Source organism: Fringilla coelebs (assembly GCF_963513975.1).
Source record: "Fringilla coelebs genome assembly, chromosome: 1".
Taxonomy (NCBI): Eukaryota; Metazoa; Chordata; class Aves; order Passeriformes; family Fringillidae; genus Fringilla; species Fringilla coelebs.
In genome coordinates this window covers 51,097,871-51,123,523 of record NC_140028.1, presented here as the reverse complement: position 1 = coordinate 51,123,523, position 25,653 = coordinate 51,097,871, and the positions used below count along the sequence as shown (strand labels likewise).

Here is a 25,653-nt window from a genome sequence, read left to right as displayed (position 1 = left end):
CACAGGAGTGAATGAGAATGTGCAAAGCAGGAGAAAATAAGAAATGAAGAGAAAGAAAAAAAAAGATAAAAAGGAGTGAGGGGTGACACATACCTCCAGAACCTCAGTAATGAATCTATTGTACCTCCAGAAGCGCAGTAATGAATCTATTGTGAGGCACTGGTGCTTGTCCCACTCTGTATCTGCACACACTTTCACTCAGCACAGGGGAAGTTATTTAAGGACTGGTCAAACTCATTGCTACATTAGCTAATTACAATTTACTATCCAGAAAAAAGGAAAACCAAGAAAAGCTGTGCTTTATTGGACTGTCTGAAGCACGGGATTTCCTGGGGCTACCCCTGCTGTGGCACAACACGTTGCAGCATCTCTGTCTGAAGGCTATGCTCAAAGGGAGAGTGCAGCCATATGAAAATAAATGGGAGTGAAATTGTGAACATTGTAGCCCTTCACAAGATATCACTCGGAGGAAACAGACAGAAATAAAACTCAGCACTCTAAAAATGTGAGTTACAGAACACGTTCTGATGATGGAGGATAGCAACAAATTAAGAACTTACGTAGCAATAACTGTGAACAATCCTCGGATGATTGTCCCATCATATTCACAGAGCTGTCACTGAGGGTCAGGAGCTGTTTTCTTTATGAACAGTGCCACTCACTATTTCACTATTCAGCTCTTTTCAGTCATTGTAGGCTGAAACTTGGCATTCACATAATCAGCTCAAATGCAAATCTGTCTCTAAAAATGACTTAAATGGGTTAGGCCAAATTTAGTACTGGAGCAGTAAAAATAATAATTTAGGTATGGTTACATATTGTCTGAACAATAGAAATGTCATTTCTAACTAAATGAAAATTCAAAAGTTTTAAAATATAGCTGCCAAAAAGTGTGAAAAATAGATAAAACTGTCCACATCTCAATGCATGCTAATAATGATTAAAAAAAAAGGCAAGCACAAGTTTTTTCTTTACCCACACAGTAAAAATAAATCTACAAATTACATTAGAATTAGCATCACACTCTGATGTTTTTCTCCTGGAATGGAATGGTCAAAATCTACAGGATTATGGTGGAACTGATGCCATAAGGGAGGCATCTGGTCCTGCCTCACTTTCAGGAGGGTCCACATCCAGTGCAGGCAAGGATCCCCCATCACAGAGTAGATTACTTACAAATTCAGGTCTTATTCAGTGTGACAAAACTGAACCTAGGACAAGAGAACAAGTGAAAACCAGCCTTTGAGCATTCTTGCTTTGTGACAAAGAGGTCAGCTCAAAAAGAAAAGGCTCTAAGCTCCAAGTGTTTCAGCATCTGGTTTTTGTAACTGAGCCTGCTGCTGGTTTCCAAAACATCCAAATTTTGGGTCTAAGCCTTCTCTCATTTACACCAAGGTAAATTTATATTTGACACAGTGCAGTAGTGAGTGCAATTAAATTGTGAGAGACCTAAATAAAATGCAGTTTTTTCCTCTTCCCTTCATCTAAATACTAGGTAAGTCTTTATTGTCTATGCTGCAGCTTTCACCAATGTGCTTTTGAAAAGCATTTGAGCTGGATGGCAAAAAAAAGTTATTGTCGAGACTATGTAAGCTGCACACCTCTTTTTCAGTCCTGTTTTCAGTCTCTTTCTGGCTGAAAATAACAAGCTCCTGAAAATATTTACCAAATTGGGAATAGCATTTGATTGAGATCTTCAAAAAAGCTAAATGTTGGAACAATTATTTATAGTAAATCAAACACTTCTTATAACTGCAAGTGCCCACTTCCACGGCTCTTTCTCACCACATTTTCAAACACTTTGCAACACCACCGAGGGAAAAAAAGGAGTTGGGTTTGAATTTTTGTTCACTATTACAGTACATTCTGAAAGCACAGAGTTCATGACCTGCCTCACCTCATAGCCATTGGATTCCCACTGTGCTTCACTACTTTAAAAAAAAAATAGAGAAAGGTCAGCAGCATTGTCAAAAAATGTAGGTGGAAACAGCTTACATGTATGAGCAAATTCTAGGTATCTCTGAATATGAAGATTTGTTTCTCCAGAGTTACAGAGCCTGTGACAAATGACCGCCATGATTAATTATTCATTTTCAGCCAAGCACAAAATCTGAGTTATAATTTGTTAGAAAGGAATAGTCCCATAGAATACTTATTCAGCTGTAAAAAGGCTCAGTTTGTCATCACTTGAAACAGCCAAACAGAATAAAACAAATGGATTGAAAGGCAAATAGATTTTCAGACTGGCATATTGTCCTTTTACCAGTGTCCCCACATACATCAGTAGGTGTCATATCTGATATACTGCCATCAGGGTCATTGTAGTCATATGTTTATTAGTTTCCAGAAGTAAGATTCCATCTTATTAAAATGCCAGTGTCAGTAAAAGTTGTTCAGATTTAAAAAGCCTTGGCTTGAGAGATAACCTTTTATTCAAGGTCAGAACTTGAATGTTCATGTCATGCATTATTTTTCAAAAATTAAATTATATTTACATCAGCTCCAGGGTTCTTAATTTTGACTCACCCATAATTTTAAGAAATGGGTCCCAGAATAATTTTCAGTAATATAATGTATTAATTACTCTGTTGTGTTTAGGGTAAATAGCCACAGCAAGGCACAAGCTGGAAGCATAATTTCAGAGCTGGGGCAATAATTACCTTTCCATCACCTTCTGAAGATGAACAAGTTTTGCCAGTTCTGTTGAAAGAACCACAGAACCATAGAATATATATAAGGTAAATATCATGTTCCTTATTCTGAATGGTCTAAATGCAGTAAATAAAATGTCACATTGTTACAGCATCTTCAGTAGAGTGCCATGGTACCCTAAAGGCTCTATGTCACCTCTTGAGTTTTCCTTTCCTCAAAATAAAAAGTCCTCTCCTTTAATAAGCAAACAGACTCTTCTTTGACCCCTAGCTATTATATTGGAAAGCATGAAACAGGTATTTGAAAGAAGGAAACTAACACTTTTGCCTTCTTTCCGGACCATTTTCCAGCTGACATTAGTCCTAAGGCTATGTTGGATAGGCTCACATTCACTTCAGGGTCACAGTCTCAATATTTATTCAGGCTGCGTCCCTTGGCTTTGATTGTTCTTTTTATGCTACTTTGAGGCACATTCTATTTCTTCTGCTTGTCCCACAGAAAAAAATATGAACAATACCCAGATAAACCCCCTTTCCTTAAGTGGTTATGGGTGCTTATGTTTAAGTTGGAGGCTGCAAATAAGTGGTTTAGTTGATGGATTCAAAAGAATCTTGACCCATGTTTATCAACAATGTAAATGGCAGTCATATTTTCTTCAGTAAAGACTAGCCTAGAAGAGATACATGTCTTGGAGATACAAATTATATTTTTAAAAAATATAAGCATTTGTTCAATGTAAACTTTAGCTACTTTCCAAACTGATCACTTTAATCCATTTTTAAATCTCAGATTTAAAGAAGGAAAGTATTATAAAAAAATGTCCATGCTCTCTCCTTTTTGAGACAGTGTTTTAAGAAAGTATTTTGACATTTCTCAGGAAAGGTTAAACAAATTTGTCCCTTACATCTAGTTTTTCCTAGTTTACCAGAACAAATCCCAGCTATGGTTTACTAGACAAATCCCAGAACATCTTCACAGCAGCTTTCTATTGGCATTATATCTCTGTTTATTAATAGATTTTGTAGTTTGTCTTGTCAAGAAACTACTGAAAATTAGGTTGCAATCCCAGTCAGCTTCTGCTTCATGTCTGTAGCTCTTTTCATGTGAAATACATATGAAGTGTTAGATATTTTTCTATGAGTGGGAGGTAACAGCAACACCTCTAGACAAGTGTGAGAGTGGGATTGGAAGTTGCCAGTTTTGTGATATCCTCATTATATCTATATATGAAATTCTTCATACTGATGCACTGAAATGATTTGATCTCGAAACTCGTCGCTTCCCATGTCACAAACTGTCTGCAACTTCACTGACAGCTCTTCAACAGAGCAGCACAGCCCATGTTAAAATAAACTGTACCCCCATGCTACAGTGGCAGAAGATTTAGGATGACTGTAATGTACCAGGACCATGCAGCTCTGTGGGTCTCATCACAGCAAGGATCCCCCTGGACTTTCTGCAGATGGATGTGTCCTGCCAGGGTCAAGGAGTGGAAAAGCTTTATGCAGTACCCAGGAATGGTTAAATGAGAGATACAAATTCCACTCTTTAATTTCTTCTAGAAATTCTGCTTCAAAGTTTCCACACGTTTGGGTAATTATAGCCCACACAGAGGTTCATTTTGTCTATTATTCATTAATATGCCAACAGTCCACTTAGAAGAACCTCAGTTCAGTTTGGTTCATGTTTACATTTTGTTCATCTCAAGAAGGAGTATAGCGTGGTTAGAGCCACATGCAACGTTTTAAGCTGTCCTCGAGGTAAAATAAATTACAAAAGCAGATGCTATAATAAGTGAATTAAGAGCATACAGGTTTTGAGTTTCACTTGTCTGACATAAAAAAGTCACTTTCTGTTACATCAATTTCATCATTCATTGAGGCACTTCTGAAGATTTACACATGTATGACTAGGAACAAAATCCATTCTCTGATTTTTCACATCAATTAGTGAAAAGCTGATAAAAAAAATCTATTCCACTGGTTCCCGAGATTACTTTTCCATAAATGCTTAGCATCCCATTTATTTTGTCACTAACTATAAAATATATGCACGAGGCTATGGAGGATAAAAATTCCTCACAGTATGTTGTCTCCACAGAGTTTAATGCTCTTTTATGTGTTTTTCTTGCTCAGATCATATTTTTGCATCCCTTTTGTCTCAAACAACACACAGGAAAGACATTTTTCTTTAATTCCATGATAAAGAACCCAAATCCACTTAATTTTCTTGCATCATAGCTATGTTTAATGAACTAGTACATCCCCATTTCCAGAATCCATCAGAAAGCCTACCCAAATTGGCCTTGCTCCATTACTCTCTATTTCAATTAAATTAATTGAAAAACTGACTGTTTATGAGCTGTTAGGTATGACTCCACCTAGACTTTACATGACAGCATCCATCCCTTTCATGACCCTTCAATTTCCTCAGACAATTCCTTTGTGTCTTTGCCTTAGTCTCTCACAGGCTAATGTCTGAGCCAGGGTAAATTTGGGGCCTCATCAGCTTCATGGCATTTTGAGGATGGGGAAAGTTATTCAGTTAATGCAGTAAGCTATCCAAAAAACCCCAAACTATTAACCCATACTTTATTTTAAAATAAATATTTTTTTATTGAACAGGTTTAGACAAGCATGCCCCTTTGACAATTTCAAAGTGATCTTTTATTGAAAAGTTAAAGTTAATAAGTTAATAAATTAACTTATATAAATTAATATAACAAAAAAGGAATGAATCTTATTTAAGACAATTTTTTAGTTCACTTGTTTTATTATTGATTATTCTTCACCTTTTTAGTAGTTGAAGAGGTAGGGGAAACATACAGCTGAACAGTTTTACTCTTCTGGCTTTTATGAGAAAGCAAACACTGAGCTCAGAGGATCAGGTTTCTACTCAATCCTATTTGACATGCCTCATATTCTTAGTAAGACTTTTCCCACCATTGGTAGTGAGGAACTTTTTTAAAAGTGAAAATGGAATTAAGAAACCCAAAACACCAAAACCAACCACAAACCAAACCTAAAAACTAAGCCTCCCCAGTATGAAACATTTGAGACAGAGAAGCATCCACCAGAGAGAGAACAGAAAAGGTATCAGGGTTTTATCTCTGTATTCAGAATGAGGAACAGCGTATTTTCTTGACATACTGGGACCAAATAATTGTATTTGCTGCAAGCCAACTTTGTCATCTGTGCTATGGGATACCTCTAGGGAAGATGCAGTCATGGGAGCCTTGGGAACCAGCCTGTCTCTGTGAGACTGGTAATGGTGCTCAGATGTAGATCCTGTCACAATGAAGTCCCAAGAGATGAGTTCTTCTTTAAGCAAAATAATAGATTCTTTCTTTTTCAAGATGCATTTGCTAAAGTTGATATCATTTACCTTCTTGTTGAGAAAAGTCAGGCACAGAGTCATGTAAATACCAAAATTTAAAGATAAAACAGCCAAGGTTAAGCTCCCATTCACCAGTCTTTGGGTTTAAACCTAGTACTTGAAATTTAATCACCCAGAAGTCCTGCTCACAGTTTTATGTTCCCTTTCAGATGAGGAGAGTGTTACCTGTCTCATACTTGATAAGTCCTAGAATACACCCTTCAGCTGGTCATGCTGATCTTTTAGGATATTTTGTTTTCATCTTACTCCTCAGTTAGCCAGTATGCTGTAAACATTTCATAATCTCTGCATGCATTTGGGTCCCCAATATGTTGCTTATGCCAGTGAAGAAAGAACAATACTGTCTGCATCTCTATTGCTAAAACAAACCTTATTCACAGCATGTGGCTAATGGTGGTAAGAGGACTCCAAGTGGATGAGTAACCAGGATAATGGGAGGAATGCCAGAACTAGAGTGAATTCCATAGGCCACACCTAACATTTGGTACTCCTAACTCAATTCAGATAATCCCTGCTGGAAATTTCTCCATGAAAAGCTTCCAGGAGCACATCTTTTTAAATAAGGATATGCTTGATCTTACACATATGCTTATCTATGACCTCCTCCGTGGCTTTTCCAACCTCAGGCATGGTGCCTACTGAGCAACAGTAAATAAGGATAGTAGAGTTTCAGAGGGCAGCCAAACCACTTTTACCTGTAAACAAAGCACCTCTCATTCTGGTATCTGTGCTAAAAGGCTCATCATACAACTTCAAGGACATACCTTTCCATACCCAAATGTTCTGCAACTATTTCTTGTTATTTAAGTCACCTCTTACAATGTGATCCACTCAGGGGTTACTTGTTATTCTCAAACTGTTGCCCAATTAAAGGAAACCACCTGTCATTCTCCTGAAATGTTTATCTTATCCATTCTTCTCCTTCAAAAAATTTTGTCTACACTTCAGCACACCCATCAGTCAAATTTCTAATCAGAACTAAATTAAATTTTTGAATAGAGAGAGTAAAGGTAGCCAAGCTGAAAGGCAAATGCAGAATTCCCTCTAGGATCCATAAGGAAAATAGAGATGCATGAAGTCACTGAGTGGTGTAAAGAACTAGATATTGCAATGTCAAAAGCATTATGAGATGGAGAATAGAAATCTGTTGAACATGACCCTGAGATCTTTGCTTTGCTGAACTCTTATGATGTTATGCAAAAAGGCTCCAGCAGAAGTCATGCAAACAGTACAGATAAGCAGAGGGAAAAGTCAGAAATGTGAAAATCTGCAACATCAAAACCTAAACTTTCAGTTGTTCTCTCATCACTAGGAAGAAAAAAGTAATTGCAGAAATCCACTCCCCTCAAACTCCCACTGCAACAGAAGACCAGATCTGTCATTACTCTGGAAGTGATGTAGGCATGTCATAGCTTTCCAAAGTTAGGTGAGATAAATTTCACACACTTGAGGTGGAATATGTTACATTTGAGACAGGAACTGACACAGTCTTTTGTGGTAAAGACACCTAGGAAAATCAAAAGTAATGAAGAATGTAAGTGCTCTGACTGTGGTTGAGACATCAGAAGCTCTGATAGAGACAGTAAATTGTTTCACCATGTACTGATTTATAGCTGCAAGTGTTACTTGCAAATACCTGTGTAATATTTTCTTCCACGCTGATCGATTAGTTAAAAGCTAAATGAACAGTTCTGAACACGTCTGTGATCCTCATTTCCTGGCTATGCATGAGTAATAAGCATTCAAAAAAAAAAAAAAAGAGCACATAATAAATGGAGGTATTGGGGCTTTTTAACCCACATGCATGGCAAGCTTCATTTCACACACAAAATATTCAAACCAGCAAAGAGAAAAGAATGTGAAAAGGCCCTTCCCACCCTTCTGTTCAATAGCCAAACATAATCACAATTAAATTTCAGGAAAACTAAACATTATTTCAGACTCTGTCTTTTTGAGTGCTTTAGGGCAAAATGATCTAATCTGCACTACTAATATCTATAAACAAAATTCAACCAAATAACTCTCTAAAAATAACTAGATATACAGAAAAGACTGAAAATCAGCTATGTTCTGCATCACAAGATGAGGCATAGATTTTGCTTCTGCATGGAATACCTGTGTTTCAGAAACACTCAAGGCTATAGAAGGTCCCAATGCTCCTCCTACCTCACTGCATGAAGAACACAGTGCTTGACAGCTGGGGCCAAAACCTTGTTGCTTTACTCACATACAAAATTCTCCAATATTTACAGGACAGATTGTCCTTTCAGTATCTCTGCTGAAAATTTATGGCAAGCCAATTGTCTTTTCTTCAGACATATAGATTAACTAGGTCATAACCTACCCCAGTGGGAGCATTGAAAAGACCAGCACCAGCAACATTGTTTTTACCTGCACAATTGAAAGGTACCCTTGCTTTTTCCTTTTAAATTTACGGAAAGTTGTGTCATAATGAAAGTAAAAGTAACAGCAAGCACACATGGTGTTATTAGTTCTTTTTCATTTATTTTGTTTCACTCTTTCATGGTAATGTTTCTTATATTAAAGAAAAGAAGATTTCTATAGGTTTTCTGCTATGAATATTCCCTGGTTTGGGGAAATGTTTCCTGTAGACCTACTACATTCTGTAAATTCAGCTTGCTTGTATCAATACAGAAAAGCATTACCAAGCTGTACTTTATTTGAATTTTTAAATTTGAAACCTTTGAAGTTAAAAATCTCTGAGAACAATTAGTGTCATGCTGGTCATTTGACTAACATAACTGAATGTTGCAAGATTACCATTCAAAATAAAAGCAGAGGTACGATCTGTGTCATGTACACCAAAAGAATAATAATCAAGTCGTCCATATAAAATGCTATGAATTATATTTAATAAGCAATGGCTTACAATCTGAGTCCCTAAGTGTTGTATAATTATAGAATTCAAGCTCTAGTTCTGAACTTGAGCTTTATTTCCTGTCTAGTTTTAGGACTTAACACCTACTGATCACTGTTAAATCACCATTCTACAACTTTAGGGCAAAGTTCAGTGTTATTTATGAAAATATTCTTTGCTACTTTTGACAATTATAAAAATTCAAAACACAGCATAAGTGTAACTGAAGAGAAAATGTATCAGCATGCTGCCCCAGGCCCTTGGGTCCAGAGAATAGAGGAGCTCAAAGAACTCTACAGTTCACTTTTGTGATACATAGATATATAGATTAACTAGGTCATAACCTACCCCAGTGGGAGCATTGAAAGAACCAGCACCAGCAACATTATTTTAGCCTGCACAATTGAAAGGTGCTGCCCTTAGCCTGGGAAGACTTTAGCTCCTATCACACACAAAAAAACCCCCAGGCTGTTCACACCTGTGCTGCTTAGTAACAGTACCTCTCGCATTTAAGAAGCGCTCTAAGAAATGCTAGTGACTTTGCACCAAAGACCCTTTTCTATAGAGAAGCTGCGGAAGAGCTGGCAGGAACAAGGTGGCTCTTCTTCTGGCAACATAAGGATTCCTACAACAGAGTCCTAAATATGTTTTTTGTGTTCCTTCATGTTCCCGTGTGCCATTAAACCTTGAATTTGACCTTGAGTTTTGAACAGATCTTGTATTACTCTGATACTGATAGCAATGAATCTTAAAGGACATTCACAATTCTTCGGGGCAAACTGACCTTAAAAATAGACCCTAAAAACTATTTCTATTGAATGAGTACTCTATGTTAATTTATTGTCTCTCCACAGAGGTGATGATAAGTCTAGTGTAGGGTAAAAGACTGCTTGCAGGTCATTGAGGAAGGGAAACGACAGAACAAAAAAATCAGGTCAAAAATTTGGGTTAATCTCTCTTGACAGCATACAAAAAAGATACTGTGATAGTTTCAATGTATTACAGGCTAAGTTAATCCTTTAATAATGTAGGGTAGAACACCTACCAAACTGCACAAGTATGTAAGTATGTGGGGAATGCTGGTCTAAGAAAACTCTGCTTATGAAAGAAAGGATGCAATCAGTGCTTCATTCTCCTGACTGATAGACTGTGCTTTCATGCAGATTACTGCAAGTCATTTTAATATTAATTCCAAATGTGATTATGATTGCTTGCTTTGTCCCAGTGTCTCACCAGACCAGTCAGGAATTTCCCCAACTGACACTGGTATTGTGTATTCTGTATAATGAAAAAGCAGCCCTGCTCCCCAGCAGCCTGAGGAAATGCTGGGAAGTAGCAGGTGCATCCCCAAGAAACAGGGGAAAACATTGAGATAATTGAAATTGCAGACTACCTGTAAAATAGTCAGGGTTGTGTGATGGTGGTTGCTTGTGGCTGACTAAGCCAGCTCATGGACTGGATGGACAAACTCTACTTCATGGATGTCCTATCCCCACGTGGAGGAGGCAATCTGCTCACCTTTCCCCCCTGATTGCTTCTTCTTTGAGCTGTTTTCATATTGCCAGGACTCTCTGATTTTGAGACTTGCAATAGACAATGCAGATAACAGGCAGGAGCATCTTTCTCTTTGATGAAAAAAATTTTGCACAGCGTTGCAAAAATGCTGGTATCAAGTTTACTTTTGAACAAATACAATTTTAAATTACAAAGGCTAAAAACCTGTCTAACACTTATCATCCTAGGTGAAGAAAGACAGGTTATTGGTTCATTCTAACGTTCCCTTCCTACAAACAAGTGGTTTTGCATGCATGTAGTGTACTTTAAATGTAGTATGCAACAAAATAAATTTTCAAAACCCTGTCCAATATGCTTTGGCATTATTTCTCATAGACTAGTGCTCTCCCAGTGACTCCAAATACTGCTTTGAAGGCTAGAAGATAATATAAGCTATTTGATGAACTTGCCTCACAAAATACACACTCCCATAATTTGCTGTGGATTTTCAATTAAACAACAAAAAATGTTCAAAAAATAAGAAGATTCTAAGTATGAAACAACTGTACACACATATCTCATTGGAGCTAGGGTCAAGCATCTTTGGGATGGTCTTCATCTGAAAGAGCATATATCATACAGCAGCAAGAAAAGTGGAAGGAGAACACCTCGAAAAAATAAACTTAAAAAAAGAGAAGTAATTTCATTTATTTGGGGGAAATACTGCACTGCTCTTCCCTTCCAGGCAAATAGTTTGGGGAATTTTCCTGATTGGCTTTTATGTGGTTTTGTCCACAAATAACACGCACAATTTTTTGCAGTTACTTGCAGTTGTCTTGTATCAGCAAATCAAAAGTGAAGGCAAATAACATGGCTGAATAGCTCCTGCTTCTTTTTAAACCATCTGAGAAGTCAAGCACAGAACATCTAAAAGAAAGTGAGTGACATCTGCCCCTGAGCGTGGTTCATAACCTCCGGCTGTGACCATCACAGGCTTCCTGCAATATGTCACAACTGACCCGGGAGCGATTCACATTCTGTCTCCTCTAGTTTCAAGTGTTTCACCAGATGTCAGTTAAAAATACATATATTTATAAAGTGGTTAGTGTAATTAATGCCTCAAAAATAAAAAAAAAAAAAAATCTTTTATTCGGGAATGACAGCAAGAACTGGAGTAAGATAAACTAGTAGTTCCTTTCATTAATTTTTTCTTTTTTTTGTGAAAAAGCTTGTTTATCTGAAAACATTCATTCCCTTTACCTTTCAATCACCAGATTTCATGGCTGTGTATTACTTTACCCAGGCAAATGTTCCCAGCAATGTGTATGTCTGCTATAATTAATTTTGAAAGAAGAGCAGACATGCAAATTGTTATTCACTCTCAGCAGATTATCTAGACCCAGACTTGCTACACGGTGAAAAGCAAAGTTGCCTCTGATTGTACCAAATGTCAAATAAGCTGGATGACTCTAATACACAATGCAGATTCACTGTGTTTGATGTAGGCGTGTAAGGAATTAAAACATATATTTCCTCAGTGAGGATAATTTCTCATGGTTCATCCTCAGTGCTGCTCTTTTCCTCCACATTTGTTATCAAATCATCATTAACTATAGCAGAGCCTCCACCATTAATCATTTCAGAATTTCTACTGCCATGGGAAACAAGTAAACAAACAAAGTAGATGAGGCTAAGATTAGGAAAAAAAACCCACCCCAACCACTCACCCCTCTGAGACCAGTGGCCAGACTTGGAGTGATGCTCTTACAACTTTCCCAGCTATTAAATTGGACAAAGCTATGAATTCCAATTTAAGCAGTAAAGATGCAGGAAACCTTGGCATTTAGTATAATATACTTTGAAAGCATATGTAGAAAATGCATATCAGCTCTTGTTTTAATCAATTTAATAAATTAGCTAATTAAAAATAGCTAAATAGGCTATTATTTGTTGCTTAAAAATGGACTTTCAGACTAGAGCTAGTGTTATGACTGGAACTCATTCTGCTAGCAGAGATAAGTGAAGATAGCAATAATCATTCTGTACTTCTGTTACTCTGTGCCTGAGAAATTGTGAAGGAATATTCCTGGGGAAAACCTGAAACCTATGCAAAATGTCTCATACTTTTTATACTACACTAAGAATCCTTTCCATATTTATCCTTTTTTTCTAGTATTCAGATTGCACTTATAACAAGCAAGGGCCTTCTCTCTGATTTTGTTTTGTTGGATCTCTACACAGGGAACTGCAGGTCTGTGCTTGGAACCCAGAGATGTCACAGTATTTCAGAGAAGTACACCAAGTACTTTAGGTTGTCTTTTGAATTGCTTTTGGACCTTGAGCCTGCTGAGGGCTGAGATATATTAACTTGGCTACACAACTCCTGGGTGCCCAGCCAGCCTGGGATGGAACATATTCAAGTGGATAAACTAAAACTGATGGCAGTACTGATGTACCAAAGCATGCCCTGACAAGGACCAGATAAAGGTTATCATCTTATGCACTAACAACCTACCAAACCAAGTATGTGCGTTAAAAGAGGAGAGGAGAGGAGAGGAGAGGAGAGGAGAGGAGAGGAGAGGAGAGGAGAGGAGAGGAGAGGAGAGGAGAGGAGAGGAGAGGAGAGGAGAGGAGAGGAGAGGAGAGGAGAGGAGAGGAGAGGAGAGGAGAGGAGAGGAGAGGAGAGGAGAGGAGAGGAGAGGAGAGGAGAGGAGAGGAGAGGAGAGGAGAGGAGAGGAGAGGAGAGGAGAGGAGAGGAGAGGAGAGGAGAGGAGAGGAGAGGAGAGGAGAGGAGAGGAGAGGAGAGGAGAGGAGAGGAGAGGAGAGGAGAGGAGAGGAGAGGAGAGGAGAGGAGAGGAGAGGAGAGGAGAGGAGAGGAGAGGAGAGGAGAGGAGAGGAGAGGAGAGGAGAGGAGAGGAGAGGAGAGGAGAGGAGAGGAGAGGAGAGGAGAGGAAGCAGGGAAAAAGAAAAGGAAAAGGAAAATAGAAAAGGAAAATAGAAAAGGAGATGGGAAATGTAGAAGGAGAATGGAGGAAAGAAAAATGAGAAGGGAGAAGGGAGAAAGGAGAAAGGAGAAAAAAAACACAGCTCAAATACACTCTTTGCAATTCCTAATAATTATTTACTTTCACTGCAGTTTAATCCTAAGTGCACAACATCATGTAGAAAGTTATACAATTAAGGTGGGAGCCGAGCCTGCCAGCAGCGCTCAGTAGTCAATGCAAACACAGAGTTACAAATTCACTTGGGCAGCCAGTAAACCAGACCATTAGGGAAGCTGCCTTTTGCAACCACTCCACTTCTGGGAACATAAAAATCCATATCAACTAAAAATGAAATAAATGCTTCACTAAAGCCCTAAAAGCTTTTTTTTTTCAACAAGAAGAATCAGTAGGATAGGTAGGGATACATAAACTGGCAAAGTAGTTTGTTGTGAGGGATTCAGCCTGCCATCGTACAACTAGTTCTTAACACATGGAGCAAATTAAGAGTACATTGATAGCTGCCACAGAACAACACCTTCAGAAGCTTCTCATCCAGCAACATATTTCTTGTTTTCCAGGATCTGGCCTCACCTACAACACATTTTGCTAAGAGTTATTTGAAAACTGTGAATGTGATGATAGCCCAATCACTCAAAACTTAAGCAATGAAAATATGGCAAAAAAAGAGCTGTTGTATAAAGAAGATAGCTAAATAGAATGGTTTAGTTTGACAGAAATAGAAAATATGACTCAGATAAGGAAAAGAGTTCTTTGCCCTTTAAAAAATCAGTCCTGTTCTTCCTCTCTCTCTTACACAGGAGTCTTTCAGGGAGAGTCTGGTGATGCTGCATTATTGATGTGGTACAGGTCTCCAGTGGAAACAGATGTGATATGTTTGGTTTCCTCTGATAGCCTGGGCTGAACACAAAGCAAATTACTGAGTGTCAGAAGACTTGGGTTCAAAGCACATATTTAAAAGAAGTTCTTAAATAATAAATCTTAAATTTCAAGCCTGTTGCATAACCAAAAGTTATATATGTACTAAAAAAATGTGTCCCAAATGATTTTGCTGAGACAAACTGCAAATGACATTAAAATGCATATGTGCAGCTTTAGGATTTGTTTGGTCTCAAACCAGGAACTGATGGTTGGAGTGAAAGATGCAAAATAGGATGGTCTGGGTGAACATGGAATTGCAGAATTGTTGAGGCTGGAATACATACAATTTAGTTGAATATACATAACCCATCTGACAATTTTCCCAATCTGTGCTGGAGCCCTTATTTTTAAAGGCATCATTTGACAAATATTTTCATTATCGCCCTTTGCTTTCTGCCAGGCTGTTTTATCCTTAGTCTTCCACACAAGAGGTCATGATGAGGTAGAAGAAAGACGGTTTTGCTCAGGTAAAACTCCAGTTTCAAGAGAACTCTAAGGCTACTGTACAAGAGCCAGGTTTTCAGTCTATCCACCCCAGCAAACACTGCTATGTACATTCAGGAGCAACCCCAAGCCACGGTATGAGTTTTCTGTGTTTACTGAAAAACCTGCCCAAGATTTGGTTTTCTAGATCATGGTGAATCTCTAATAAGACTTGACTATAGCAATCAGCAGCAATCTCCTCCCAAGAATAAGCGCAGCGCTGTGATGGGACATGCTAGATTACGTCTCACTAAGGTGATAGCTTCAATTTAATCACTTTTCAGAAAGTAGCTCAAAAGAGAACATTGTTTCCCATTCTCTTCTGAAACGGAGAGATTCATGGTGACACCACTGATGGATCTCAGCTGCCACTTTCTTCTTCAACCTCTTGCTTCATCTTTTCACCTGCTTCTTTACTTTCTCCATAAGATTCTGGCAAACTCGGGAGGGGAAAAAAACACCCCAAAGGTGAGGCGGCTGCAGATGAGGCTGCCAGGACGGGAGTGGCGGAAAGGAGCCCGGGGGCTGTCGCGGCGATCGGGGAGGGGCCTGAGCGGGCGGTGCCGCCGGGCTGCGGGGCGAGGTGGCGGCGGGCGGGCGCAGGTGCGCAGGTGGCGGGGGCGGCGGCCGCCCTGCCGCAATTTCCCTGTGTCACGGCTCCCGTCGCTTGGCAACGGCGCCGGGTCCGGCCGGCAGCGGCGGAGCCGCGCTCCGCCCGCAGCGGCGGCACCGGCACAGGCGGCGGCTCCGCCAGGAGGGCGGGCGCGCTGCTGCGGGGGGCGGCCCCGCGGCGGGGAGGATGCGGCGTGGCCAGGGGGCAGCGCTCCCGCGGAGCTGCCTGAGGAGGCGGCCGGCCGCGGCGGGGCCGAGGGGGCGCCCGGCGCTCGGCCCAGCCCCGCCGCCCGTCCGCCCGGGGCCGTGAGCGGCGGCGGGGCGGGGATGCTCGCTCGGGCTGGAAAGTTTCTTCCCCGCGGCGGCTCGCCCGCTTCCCGCCCGGACTTCTCCCCGGCCCTCCTCGGTAAGTGACCGCGGCACCCCCGTCCTGAGCGGGGGCTCCGTCCGCCGGCCGCCCCCGACCGGCGGAGCTCGGCGCTGTGCCGCGGCGGCGGGAGGCGGCGGCCGGACCGGCCGGAGCCAGCGGCGCCCCGGCGGCCGGTGCCGGGCGTCCCGCCGGCCGGAGCCCGGTGAGTCCCGCGTGCGATCCCGGGGAAGGAGTTAAGCCGGGTCCCGTTAGTAGTGTTACAGCGGTGTTTGGGCTTTGCCGGACAAGGTCGTGGTGCTTGCGGGTCCGGCTGCCGGGGGTGGATCGGGGGTCTCAGTCCGTTCGTGCGGGATGTGGCTCCGCTCCCGTCCGGTGGTTTCATGGCACTGCGGCCGCTGGCGATGGCCGGAGGCGCGGCCGTGCCCTCCTTCGCCTGCCGAGCGCTGCTCTCGCCATCGCCGAAACTAAGTGGCAGGCGATGCCGGACTGGGAGCGTTCCTCGGAGCTGATGGCCATCTGTTATCACCGTGGAGAGGAGACGGGCAGCTGGCTAGTGGGGCAGCAGAAAATGAGATCAAAGAATCGGCAATTACAGCAGAGCATGCCCCGAAAATTACACTATTGCATCCACAAAATATGCTGCTTTTTTTTTTTTTTAATTTTTAATAGAAATAATAGTTCAGCCATAGGAAGGAGAAATCTCTGCTCTTTGTTTTGTGCGTGCAGTACCTCGGAGAGTAATTTAACAACGTCCTTGCTGACAACACCCATCTTTTTTTTCTGGGGAAAATACAGAGTAAATGGGACACAATATTACTGCATGTTTGGCAATTCTGACATTAGAACAGAAAAGACATGATATTTGAAGGCTGAACAGTCAAAGAGGGGCAAGAGGTTTTTTTAGGTGCTTACTTAATTGTCTTTCGGTGCAATTAATTGAACTTTGTGAGTCGCATTATATTCAGTGATGTCATCTTTTGCCCCGTCAAAGAAAAAAAATAATAGGATGCTCAGAAAGAGAAAAGGGGGAGGGGATCCTGCTTCTCGGTATCATGAAGAAATAGGCTCCAAAAAGAATTGCACAGTGCAGAAATGCTCCTACACACTGTGTGGTTTAGCTCAGATCACGGGAACAGAGAGATGAGTTCTGATGGTCCAGTAAGACAAAAAGCCACAAATGCTCAGTGTTTAGTCCTCTGCCAGTTTCCCTGCAAGCACTCCTTAGGTGCTTTCCCCAGGTGACTCAAGGAGTTTCACTTCTCTAATAGGATTTGACCTTCCATCTCTTACCTGTCAGCCATCTCCCCTTTCTAAAGGCAGGGGGGAGGGGGTTGGATTTCTCAGTGTTGCATAACAGTTACCTGGAACATCGCACATGTTCCCAAACTAGGGATGCCTCTGGACCGCAGGCAAGAGATGAATTTCTAATATTGCAGATCAAGTGCAAACGGCTAGGAAGAAACTTTTCACAAGGCACCACTTTCCAGTATTTAAATGTTTCCTTTGTGCATTTCACAGTAATTTCTTTCCCACTCATTTAAGCAAGACATGTAATATGTTTAACCCTCACTTCTGGAATGTGTAAGTAGAGTAATGAAACAAATGGTATCTATAGATCGAATACACTGCCTTCCTGCTTTTATTTCTCCCATCCCCTCAAATTCTGCATGACATCACTAACCAGAGTTAGTTTGCACTGTAACCCCAGAACACATCAGGGAGTGGGGCTTGGCGTCCTCTGAGCTCTGGTGCTTTGCTGACTCCTTCTGAAACGAGCGAGATCTTTTTTTGTTCACTCTTGTGGATACTACTAGGTTTGTCATTTACCTGGAGTATAAAGTAATTAATTAGCTGTTTGGCAGGAGTATTGTGGGACACCCGCTGCTTTGATGCTGTTGTTCTGCCTGTTTCTTTCTCACACCAGATAAAGATTATCATCTTATGCACAAACAACCTACCAAAACAAGTATGTGTGGGCAAGGGAGATCTGCCTGTTGATCCATCCCACTTGTTCAGGGTTTTGAAGGAGGTAAAGCAAGCAGACACATCTCTTGTGCTGCAGGTCTGTCCTTGGTTCTCATTCTCTTCTCCTTTTCACTGCAGGAGCTGGAGTGGCCGTGGGGGGCAGTGCGCTGGTAGCCAGCCATGATTGCCACTGGAGGCCTCCTGAGGATCTCAGCCAGGAAACAGGATCCCTTGAAACCCCAGAGCCAACTCCCCAAACGCAAGCGCAAGGCCAAAAAGAAACGCAAGAATGACGTGGTGGTGGTGAAAGGCAAGCTCAAGCTGTGCTCCTTCTCGGGGTTCATTGCCCTCTGTGGCATCCTGGTACTGCTGGTGGGCATCGCCTTGGCTGTGGTGGGCTACTGGCCGAAGCCCAGCCAGATGTACAGAGAAAGCAGCTTTGGCAAGGGCCGGCACCCAGCCCCGCAGGGTGGCACCCACACGAACCGCTCCCAGAGCCAGGGAAGGGTGCAAGCAGGGATCCACCTGGAGTCAGCCCCTGGCGCCAACACCTCCACCGCTGCTCCCCCTCGTGGGTCCGCCCCTACTTCCTCGTCCCCCCAGGCCTCAGCGGGTCTCCTTTTCCGTCTTTTCTCGAGCTACTTGCATTCGGACAAGCTGAAGGTGCTGGGCCCTCTGATCATGGGTATCGGCATCTTCCTCTTCATCTGCGCCAACGCGGTGCTGCACGAGAACCGCGACAAGAAGACCAAGATCATCAACCTGCGTGACCTCTACTCCACCGTCATCGATGCCCACAGCCTGCGGGCCAAGGATGGAGGCACCCCGGCCTCGGCCCCTCTCAATGGCTTTGTCAACTACATGCAGTCCCTGGAGCTAAAGCCTGGTGGGGAAGGCCTGGGTGCTGCAGCCATGCTGGCCAAGAGCTCGTGGCCACCAGGACTGGGTGTCTCCCTTTCCCCACCGGATCTGGTGTCCTCACCGCGGCGTTCCTCCTTCTGCGTCCCGCCCCAGCCGCCCAGCCTGGCCGAGGCCGTGTACAGCATCTGCCGGGAGCGTGCCGCCCTCGCTGGCCGCCCTGCCACCAGCCCCCCCTGCAGCCCCCCGGGCAGCTGCGAGCGGTGCAGCACAGCCAGCTCCATCGTCGGCTCTTCGCTGAGCACCTTCACCCTCCTGCCCCTGGGGCCAAGCGGCGGAGGGGGAGGCTGGCAGAGGCCACCTGGTGAGCGGGGAGCCCAGGAGATCCCACGGGGGGAGTTTGAACTGAGCCTGACCGACCTCAGCAGCAGCCACACCAAGGGAGGCGGCGGGAGCAGGAGGCACAAGCTGGTTCTCAGGCGGCAGAGCACCAGCTGCTTGCCCGATGCCAGGTGTCCCCTTTCCCCTGAGCCGCCTCGGTCACCAGCTGTCAGGAGGGTCCTGGAATCCAGCCTCTTGGTAAAGGCATCTCCTAGCTACTCTGAATCTCTTGATCTGGGGGGATTGCCCCCTTCAGCTCCTCCTGTCACCACCAGGACGGACTCCCAGAGCTCTCAGTCTGAGCCTTCCAGCAGCAATAAGGGCTACAGCCACTTGGAGGAGGCAGGCACCTCCTTGGAGTCAGTTGCCAACACCACAGCCAGTAAAATTCAGGACTGTGAGGAGGAGCCAGTTGATCGGATGGACCCCCTCAAGGCTACCAGCAGAGAACATACAGGGGAGCAATCCCAGCAAACTCAAAGACAGTACACAAATAAAGAGAAACTCTTTATGATTTCTAGGTCACATGCTGCATTAGGGCTGGAGGATGGGGAACTGGAGAGTACGGGCATCTGAATAAAACAGAGACGGCAAGAGGGCACCTTGCATCCCTCCACACCTTCCCTGCTTCTTCATCTCTTTGTGGACTAGGAAACCAATCAATATCCAAAGAGCTGCACTATGTTACCCTTGAAAATTGAATTCCACAGATCCTGTAGATGACTTCAGGAAGAAAAAAGAAAATCCTTTCTGTCTATTTGTGATTGTATGTTTCATGCAAGCCAAATTGTATTAAATATCCACAGTCCAGCAAGTTCTTTGGATCAGATTAATACAATTTTGGATGGTATAGCTGTGCACTTTACTGTTTTGATTTTTAAGTGCCCCTTCTCCTCTGATTTCTTTCTTGCTGATTTGCCACTAACTGCTTGAAAGCTGCAGGCACCTTTTTAAGCTCAAAAGCAACGTGGTCTTCAGAAAGAAAGCCGAGCTCTCTCTTTGTTTTGGTTCAATTACCAAAACGTTTGCAAGGCCTTAAGGATGACGTACCTTGACAAAGAATGAGTTTGTTTAAATTCTGGAAAAAAACGACAGTTTAGAAGAGACTGGAGCAGAACAGAGCTCTGACGATTTAGTTAAAACCATTACATTCCTGAATCCAAAATACATATTACTACATGGTACTTTATCAAAGTATTATTACACATGTATTGAGTAATAGCATTAAAAGATGTTTTTTAATAAAATATTTACAAACAAAACCTACAAAAAATTTCTTTATTTTGGTAAGTAATTTAAAATATCACAAACTGTTTCATTTTATACTGTGAAAGATTATAGAAATGCTATGAAGCCAAAGGCTTGCTTTATACTTTTAAGGAGGTAATTAATAATTTATGTGTAATTTTCAAATAAATACTGGTTCAGTCCTTGAGAAACCACACTGTAATTCAACTAGCAGATTCTGTCTCCATTTCTGACAGTGCCCTGTGACAGACAGCCTAAGAAATGTGACATCTTGACATGCTAAGGGAAAAAAAAAATTTAAATGTTTGATCTTCTATTCATATTAGGTTTCTTGTGAGATTAGTCTTGAACTGCATCATCTTCCTTCTGGATTTTTCAGTTCCCTTATAACTGTTGCATTAAGCCTTTCTGCTGTTGCAGTTCCTATTTGTGAATGCATGTGCATAAGCTTAATTTTAAAGCATCATGATAACCCTGTCAGTCTCGTAGCAGTTGAAGCAGTTGTGCTGAAGTCAGCAGCAGTTTCTCACCAAGTTCAGCATGATGAGGATTTCTTCCTGCATGAGAAAAGCATCAGGTTTCCTGAAGCCTGGGGAATACTTTGTCTGTAGGCAGAGTTTTGGTAAATTGATGAGCTGTTTCATTTTCGTAGCTGCAGCATGGCAGCCACTCGTGTTTTGTCAAAACAACTTTATGCACTCAGTAGATTTTGTCAATACTTCTGATTTTAAATATGGATGTGGCACTTCTCTACGATGGGAAGAGAAATCGACATTAAACAAACACAATGTGTAGGCACACAGAAATCTTTCTGTTGCAATTAAAATTTTTCTTGTGCTTCCATGTTTTAAAGTGCTTAGCTACATATTTACTTACATTACATAGATTGCAACATGGACTATAACTATCACTAAATACAATTGCATTTAATAAGCCTGCAAAATTTTGTAATAAATAAGACTAATTTTAAAAAAAAGAAGAAAAGAAAGAATAATTTGCCACGTAAGATTCTTGAAACTGGAGAAGCAGAAGGTGCTTGTGCTTGTTCTCTTGAGCAAGAGAGACATCCAGGTGGCAATATCTTTCCTCCTGTCAGGGTAACCAGTGCCCTGACAGTATGACTGTATCACTGTGGCTATTTTTGCTGCTAAACTGCTAGCACACAGCTGGCAAAAATCCATTGTAAAACTGCCTGGATTGGCATGGGGTTGGATTAGGCACTGCAGGAAGTGGTGAGCAGGTGGCTCAGATGGTGCTGGTGTATGCATGGATCTTTCCTGTCAGTTCTCCATGGACATGTGCTTCTGCTCCTTCGCCTGTGACTTCCAGCAAGATTTATGAGATACATGTCAGCAGAGATACCTAAGATACCTGGTACTGATGCAGATTCTAGGTATTGACAGAGCTGAAGACATCCTGTTTGTTATTTCTCACACTAAAACCTTCCATGGAGGGGAAGGGAAAAGGCAAGTTGTGTGCTACTTATCGGGGCATGGAATCCTCATGAAGATGTGATAGGAGTTTGTTTTATTCTGAGAGGGGAAAACATGGTTTTTAAAATATTCTCAGTAAATATTTCTTCTGTCATGTGAAGTGTGCTCTGAAAAAAAAAAAAAACAAAACCAAAAAAACCCCAGCTTTTAAAAGCCTTTGGTTACTCCTTAGATTGATTCAAATCAAAGCAGGCCAGTAATTATTCTGATGATTAATTTACTGCAAAGTCTTTTGAATGACAAAATTATACCAGTTTGTGTTTAATAAGTAAAATTATAGCTTGTTCCTCTGTTGTCAAAAAAGATGTGAAACATGAACTTTCATCAGTTGAGTTGGGTTTTTTAATAACAGCAGCAAGAAGTGATTTTCTGGCATATAAATTACTAAGCAGAGAAAGCTGCCTCTCTGTCTTTGCAAGTCATTATTTTTGCAGATTTATGACTTTAAACTATTTGTTGAGCAATTTGTGCAGGGATGAAGTTGGGAGTCAGAAAGCTTTGTTTAAAATTCAAGCTGGGCAAGTTAGTCCAACACCCCGATGCTGGACAAGGACTGAGAGATTCAATCCCTGTGCACCATCTGGACTGATGTGAGCACAAGCAGCTGGGAAAGAGCTGAGCCTTTCCTGGTGTGACCCACAGGTGATGGGGGTGATGGGGTTTGTGCTTTGACTGGCTCTTGAGAATCTCTGAGCTGGCCCTGACTGCTTCTCAGGACTGCCAGCTGCCTCTTGGCCATCATTTGCACATCCTGTCACAGGATGCTTGTGCATTTTCCTCCAATCCAGTCTTCTTTCTAGCCTTCCTCTCTGGTGTCCTGCCACCTAGTGCTTCCTCCACCCTCTCGACAAGCACCAGGAACTGCCTCTACTTGCCAGTATACAGCTTCCTGCCTGTTGCAGGAAGAGATAGGCTGTCACATATGTTTATTAAGAAGTATTTAATTAATTCAAATTAGCTAATTTAGAAAAATTGTTAATGTTTTTTAAGAAAGAATGATTATTCCCTGTATTTGAGAAGAAATATCCCTGAAGATATGTTCAGATGGCATGCTTAGCCATACATTTTTACTATGGAAAATTCAGATTTTGGTTTAGACGGCATGCTTCAGTTTGATTTGAGTTTTTCAGCATAGAAGTGCTATGATATTTATATAAAATTTCCACAGGAAAGTTAATTTCTGCCTGAACCTTCAGAATACCCCCATAACTAGGAGGGAGGCTGTGTGTGCCTATTATGAGTGTAGATGCTGTTTTGATCAGTCTGAGGCCAGACAAATGCCCTAATTGTACTTCAGTCATGATGCTGTTTGTTACAAAATCCTCAGGACTCTGGAAAAGCTGCTGACGTGATCATACTGTAACCCAGTTCTGGCTCATTTTTCACTGGCTAGCAAAGTATTTAGAATCCTTGCATTAACCTGGCTTGCTTGGCTGGACTGATTTACTGTAGTCCCCAACTGTTGACATATCAGCTGATCTACTGCAAAAGGCTATAGCCCAGATTTATTAACCTGTATTTATTAGTGCATTTTTTCAGGGCCTTTTCAAGGACTGATGCTGTCCAACAGTGAGCAATAGTGCACTTAGAAACATTGAATTAGGTAACTGTTGACATAATTTTGGGTCTGCAGTGTGAAATACAGATCTTGCAGATTGTTGCAATTTTCATAACAGCCAAAACAGTTTGCACAGAAGTAGCAATATGACTTCAATTAAAAAACAGTTTTTGTTACAAGTAAAGGAGGTGACAGAATGATAAATCTTATTGGATTTCAGTTGGAAGAACAGCCTTTGGTAATGCTTGACAGTTTTTCTTTGTACACAAAACCCACATAAAATACAACGCTCACTGCTAGCTGACTAGTAAAATCTTGGTAGTAAATAAAAGTATAAATTTGGGAGGACATTTTTCAATTCTAGGGAACAAAAAAAAAGGTTTCTCTATCACCTCTCCAAGGCTGTAAGTAGCAGTAATGTAATGCTTTAGCCAGGTCACTTGCTTACTGGTTTTAAGGTTGGGCTTGCAAACAGCAAGCAAGATGCACAGGCACAATCTGAGAGGATAAATAGGTGATCACAGCCACAGGAAAAAAGTCTTTCATAGAAAAGTATACTGTTCTTGTTTCATTTTAGAAGCCAGAATTTCTGTTTACTGTTTCTAGAAGCTCCAGAATAGAAAAGTCTAAGTGAGCACACTAGAAATTATTTTCTACCATTGAGCTTTCACTCTAAATATTGAGACAGAGGGAAACCCTAAAGATCTGACAAAAGCACACACAATCAGGTGAAACAGCAGTGAAGTTTGGAGTGGGACCTTTGCTGCTAGAAAGCATCTGACTGGGTAATTCAGGAAATAGAGGAACGTGGCATGTGTTTTCCAACTAGTTAGTCTTTTATTTACATTTTAGTTACATAGAGGTAGTGAAGCCAAAATACTACTTTTGAAGGGGTTGCTATACTTTTTAAATTACATTGCAATGAGACAGAAAACTTATTTGAGGGGAGTGTGAAAAGAGATGCAAACTAAACAAATGTCAAAAATGCTATGTTAATAGCTTAGTCTATGAGGTTTCCTTCACCTTCCTCTGCACAAAGAAGTTTCAGTCTATGATTTCTGAGTATTAATTTTTTTTTTCCCTTCTTGTCTCCCACCATTTCTTCAGACTGGGATTACAAAAAACACTTGTTTTCACTTTATTTATCAATTTTGCTGAAACACAGTTCTATTATTTTTATGGTAGCAGAGTTACCTGACTATGTGGCAAGTTTGGTTCTACTGAGGACACATAGCTGATACTCTCAGCCTGGAAGGTAAAAATGGGTAGAGATGGTTTGGTTTTAAATAAGCAGCCTGTTCCATGCTAGCCTTCACAGCTGACATAAAAAATGGCAAATAAAAAGGGATCAGCAATCAAGTTTCACCATCACATCAGATGATTTAATACCATCACACAGACTCAGACTGCATTTTGTTCATCACTCATAAGATTTGGCATGATCCTGCCTGACCTGCTTGAGAGCAGGCTGAGACGATACCATACAGCTCCCATTTTGTTGCCAAAAGCTAAATCAGCCTCCTAAGGAGCAGGAATTCAGAACATGACTGTCAGTTCTGGCAAGACTTGAAGCTGCTAAAGACTTTGCAGGAAGGTGGTTTGGTACAGGGTGCAGTGCAGCTCCCTTCACACCCTGGAGCAGCACAGAAACCTGTGGCAGGGTCTCACACAAAACTGCCTGCAGAGGCACATAAAAGCCACCAGAGTCCATAAGGATAAATCCCTAATGGGATAATATGATACTTGTGCAACACCACAGACTAGCCTTCCTCCCTCATTCCTGCAGTATACTTTAGGTCTCCCTGAAGGGTAGAGCAGGTTTTTAATTCACTGACTTTCCAGTCAAAACTCATTTTAAAGAAAGGAAATTTGGTCTCAGAGCCTAACAAAAAATGCTATTTAAAATGCTTATAGACTCCCCATTAAATTAGTATCAGATGACCTCTTAATGTACTTCTCTCTCTTATGCCTTGGGTATAAAGAACAACTATCTTCCTCTGTGAAAACAAGACAGAGATACAGCCACAGACAAAGCGTGCAAAGACCAGATTTTAATTTTTTTTAAATGGAGAGAGTGTAGGCACCAGTATTCAATGAGGACAGCATGCAAGTATCTGCCTCTGAGTGATGTTTCCAAACCATGCACGTAGCCTGCTGTGGAACAGAGCCCTGAACACTTGTCTTCCAACAGGAGATCCATCCTTCAACTTAACAGAGCCTCTTTCTGCATGTGAGGCACTGAAGTGCTAATTTAGTTCACTGTCTTTCAGACTCATCACACCCAATATTACACAAAATAACTTAGCAAGATCCCCCTGCAGTACATTTAAGGACACAAGTGA

At 41.7% G+C, this 25,653-nt stretch overlaps 1 protein-coding gene across 1 annotated transcript; it reads left to right on the top strand.

Moving 5' to 3' along the window:
• Positions 1–17,953: 17,953 nt before the first annotated feature.
• TMEM200C (transmembrane protein 200C) lies at positions 17,954–19,588 on the top strand (the record flags this gene model as incomplete). Its single annotated transcript, XM_084226892.1, has 1 exon — positions 17,954–19,588. The coding sequence occupies one exon, from the start codon at positions 17,954–17,956 to the stop codon at positions 19,586–19,588; it is 1,635 nt and encodes a 544-aa protein (XP_084083018.1).
• Positions 19,589–25,653: the final 6,065 nt, after the last annotated feature.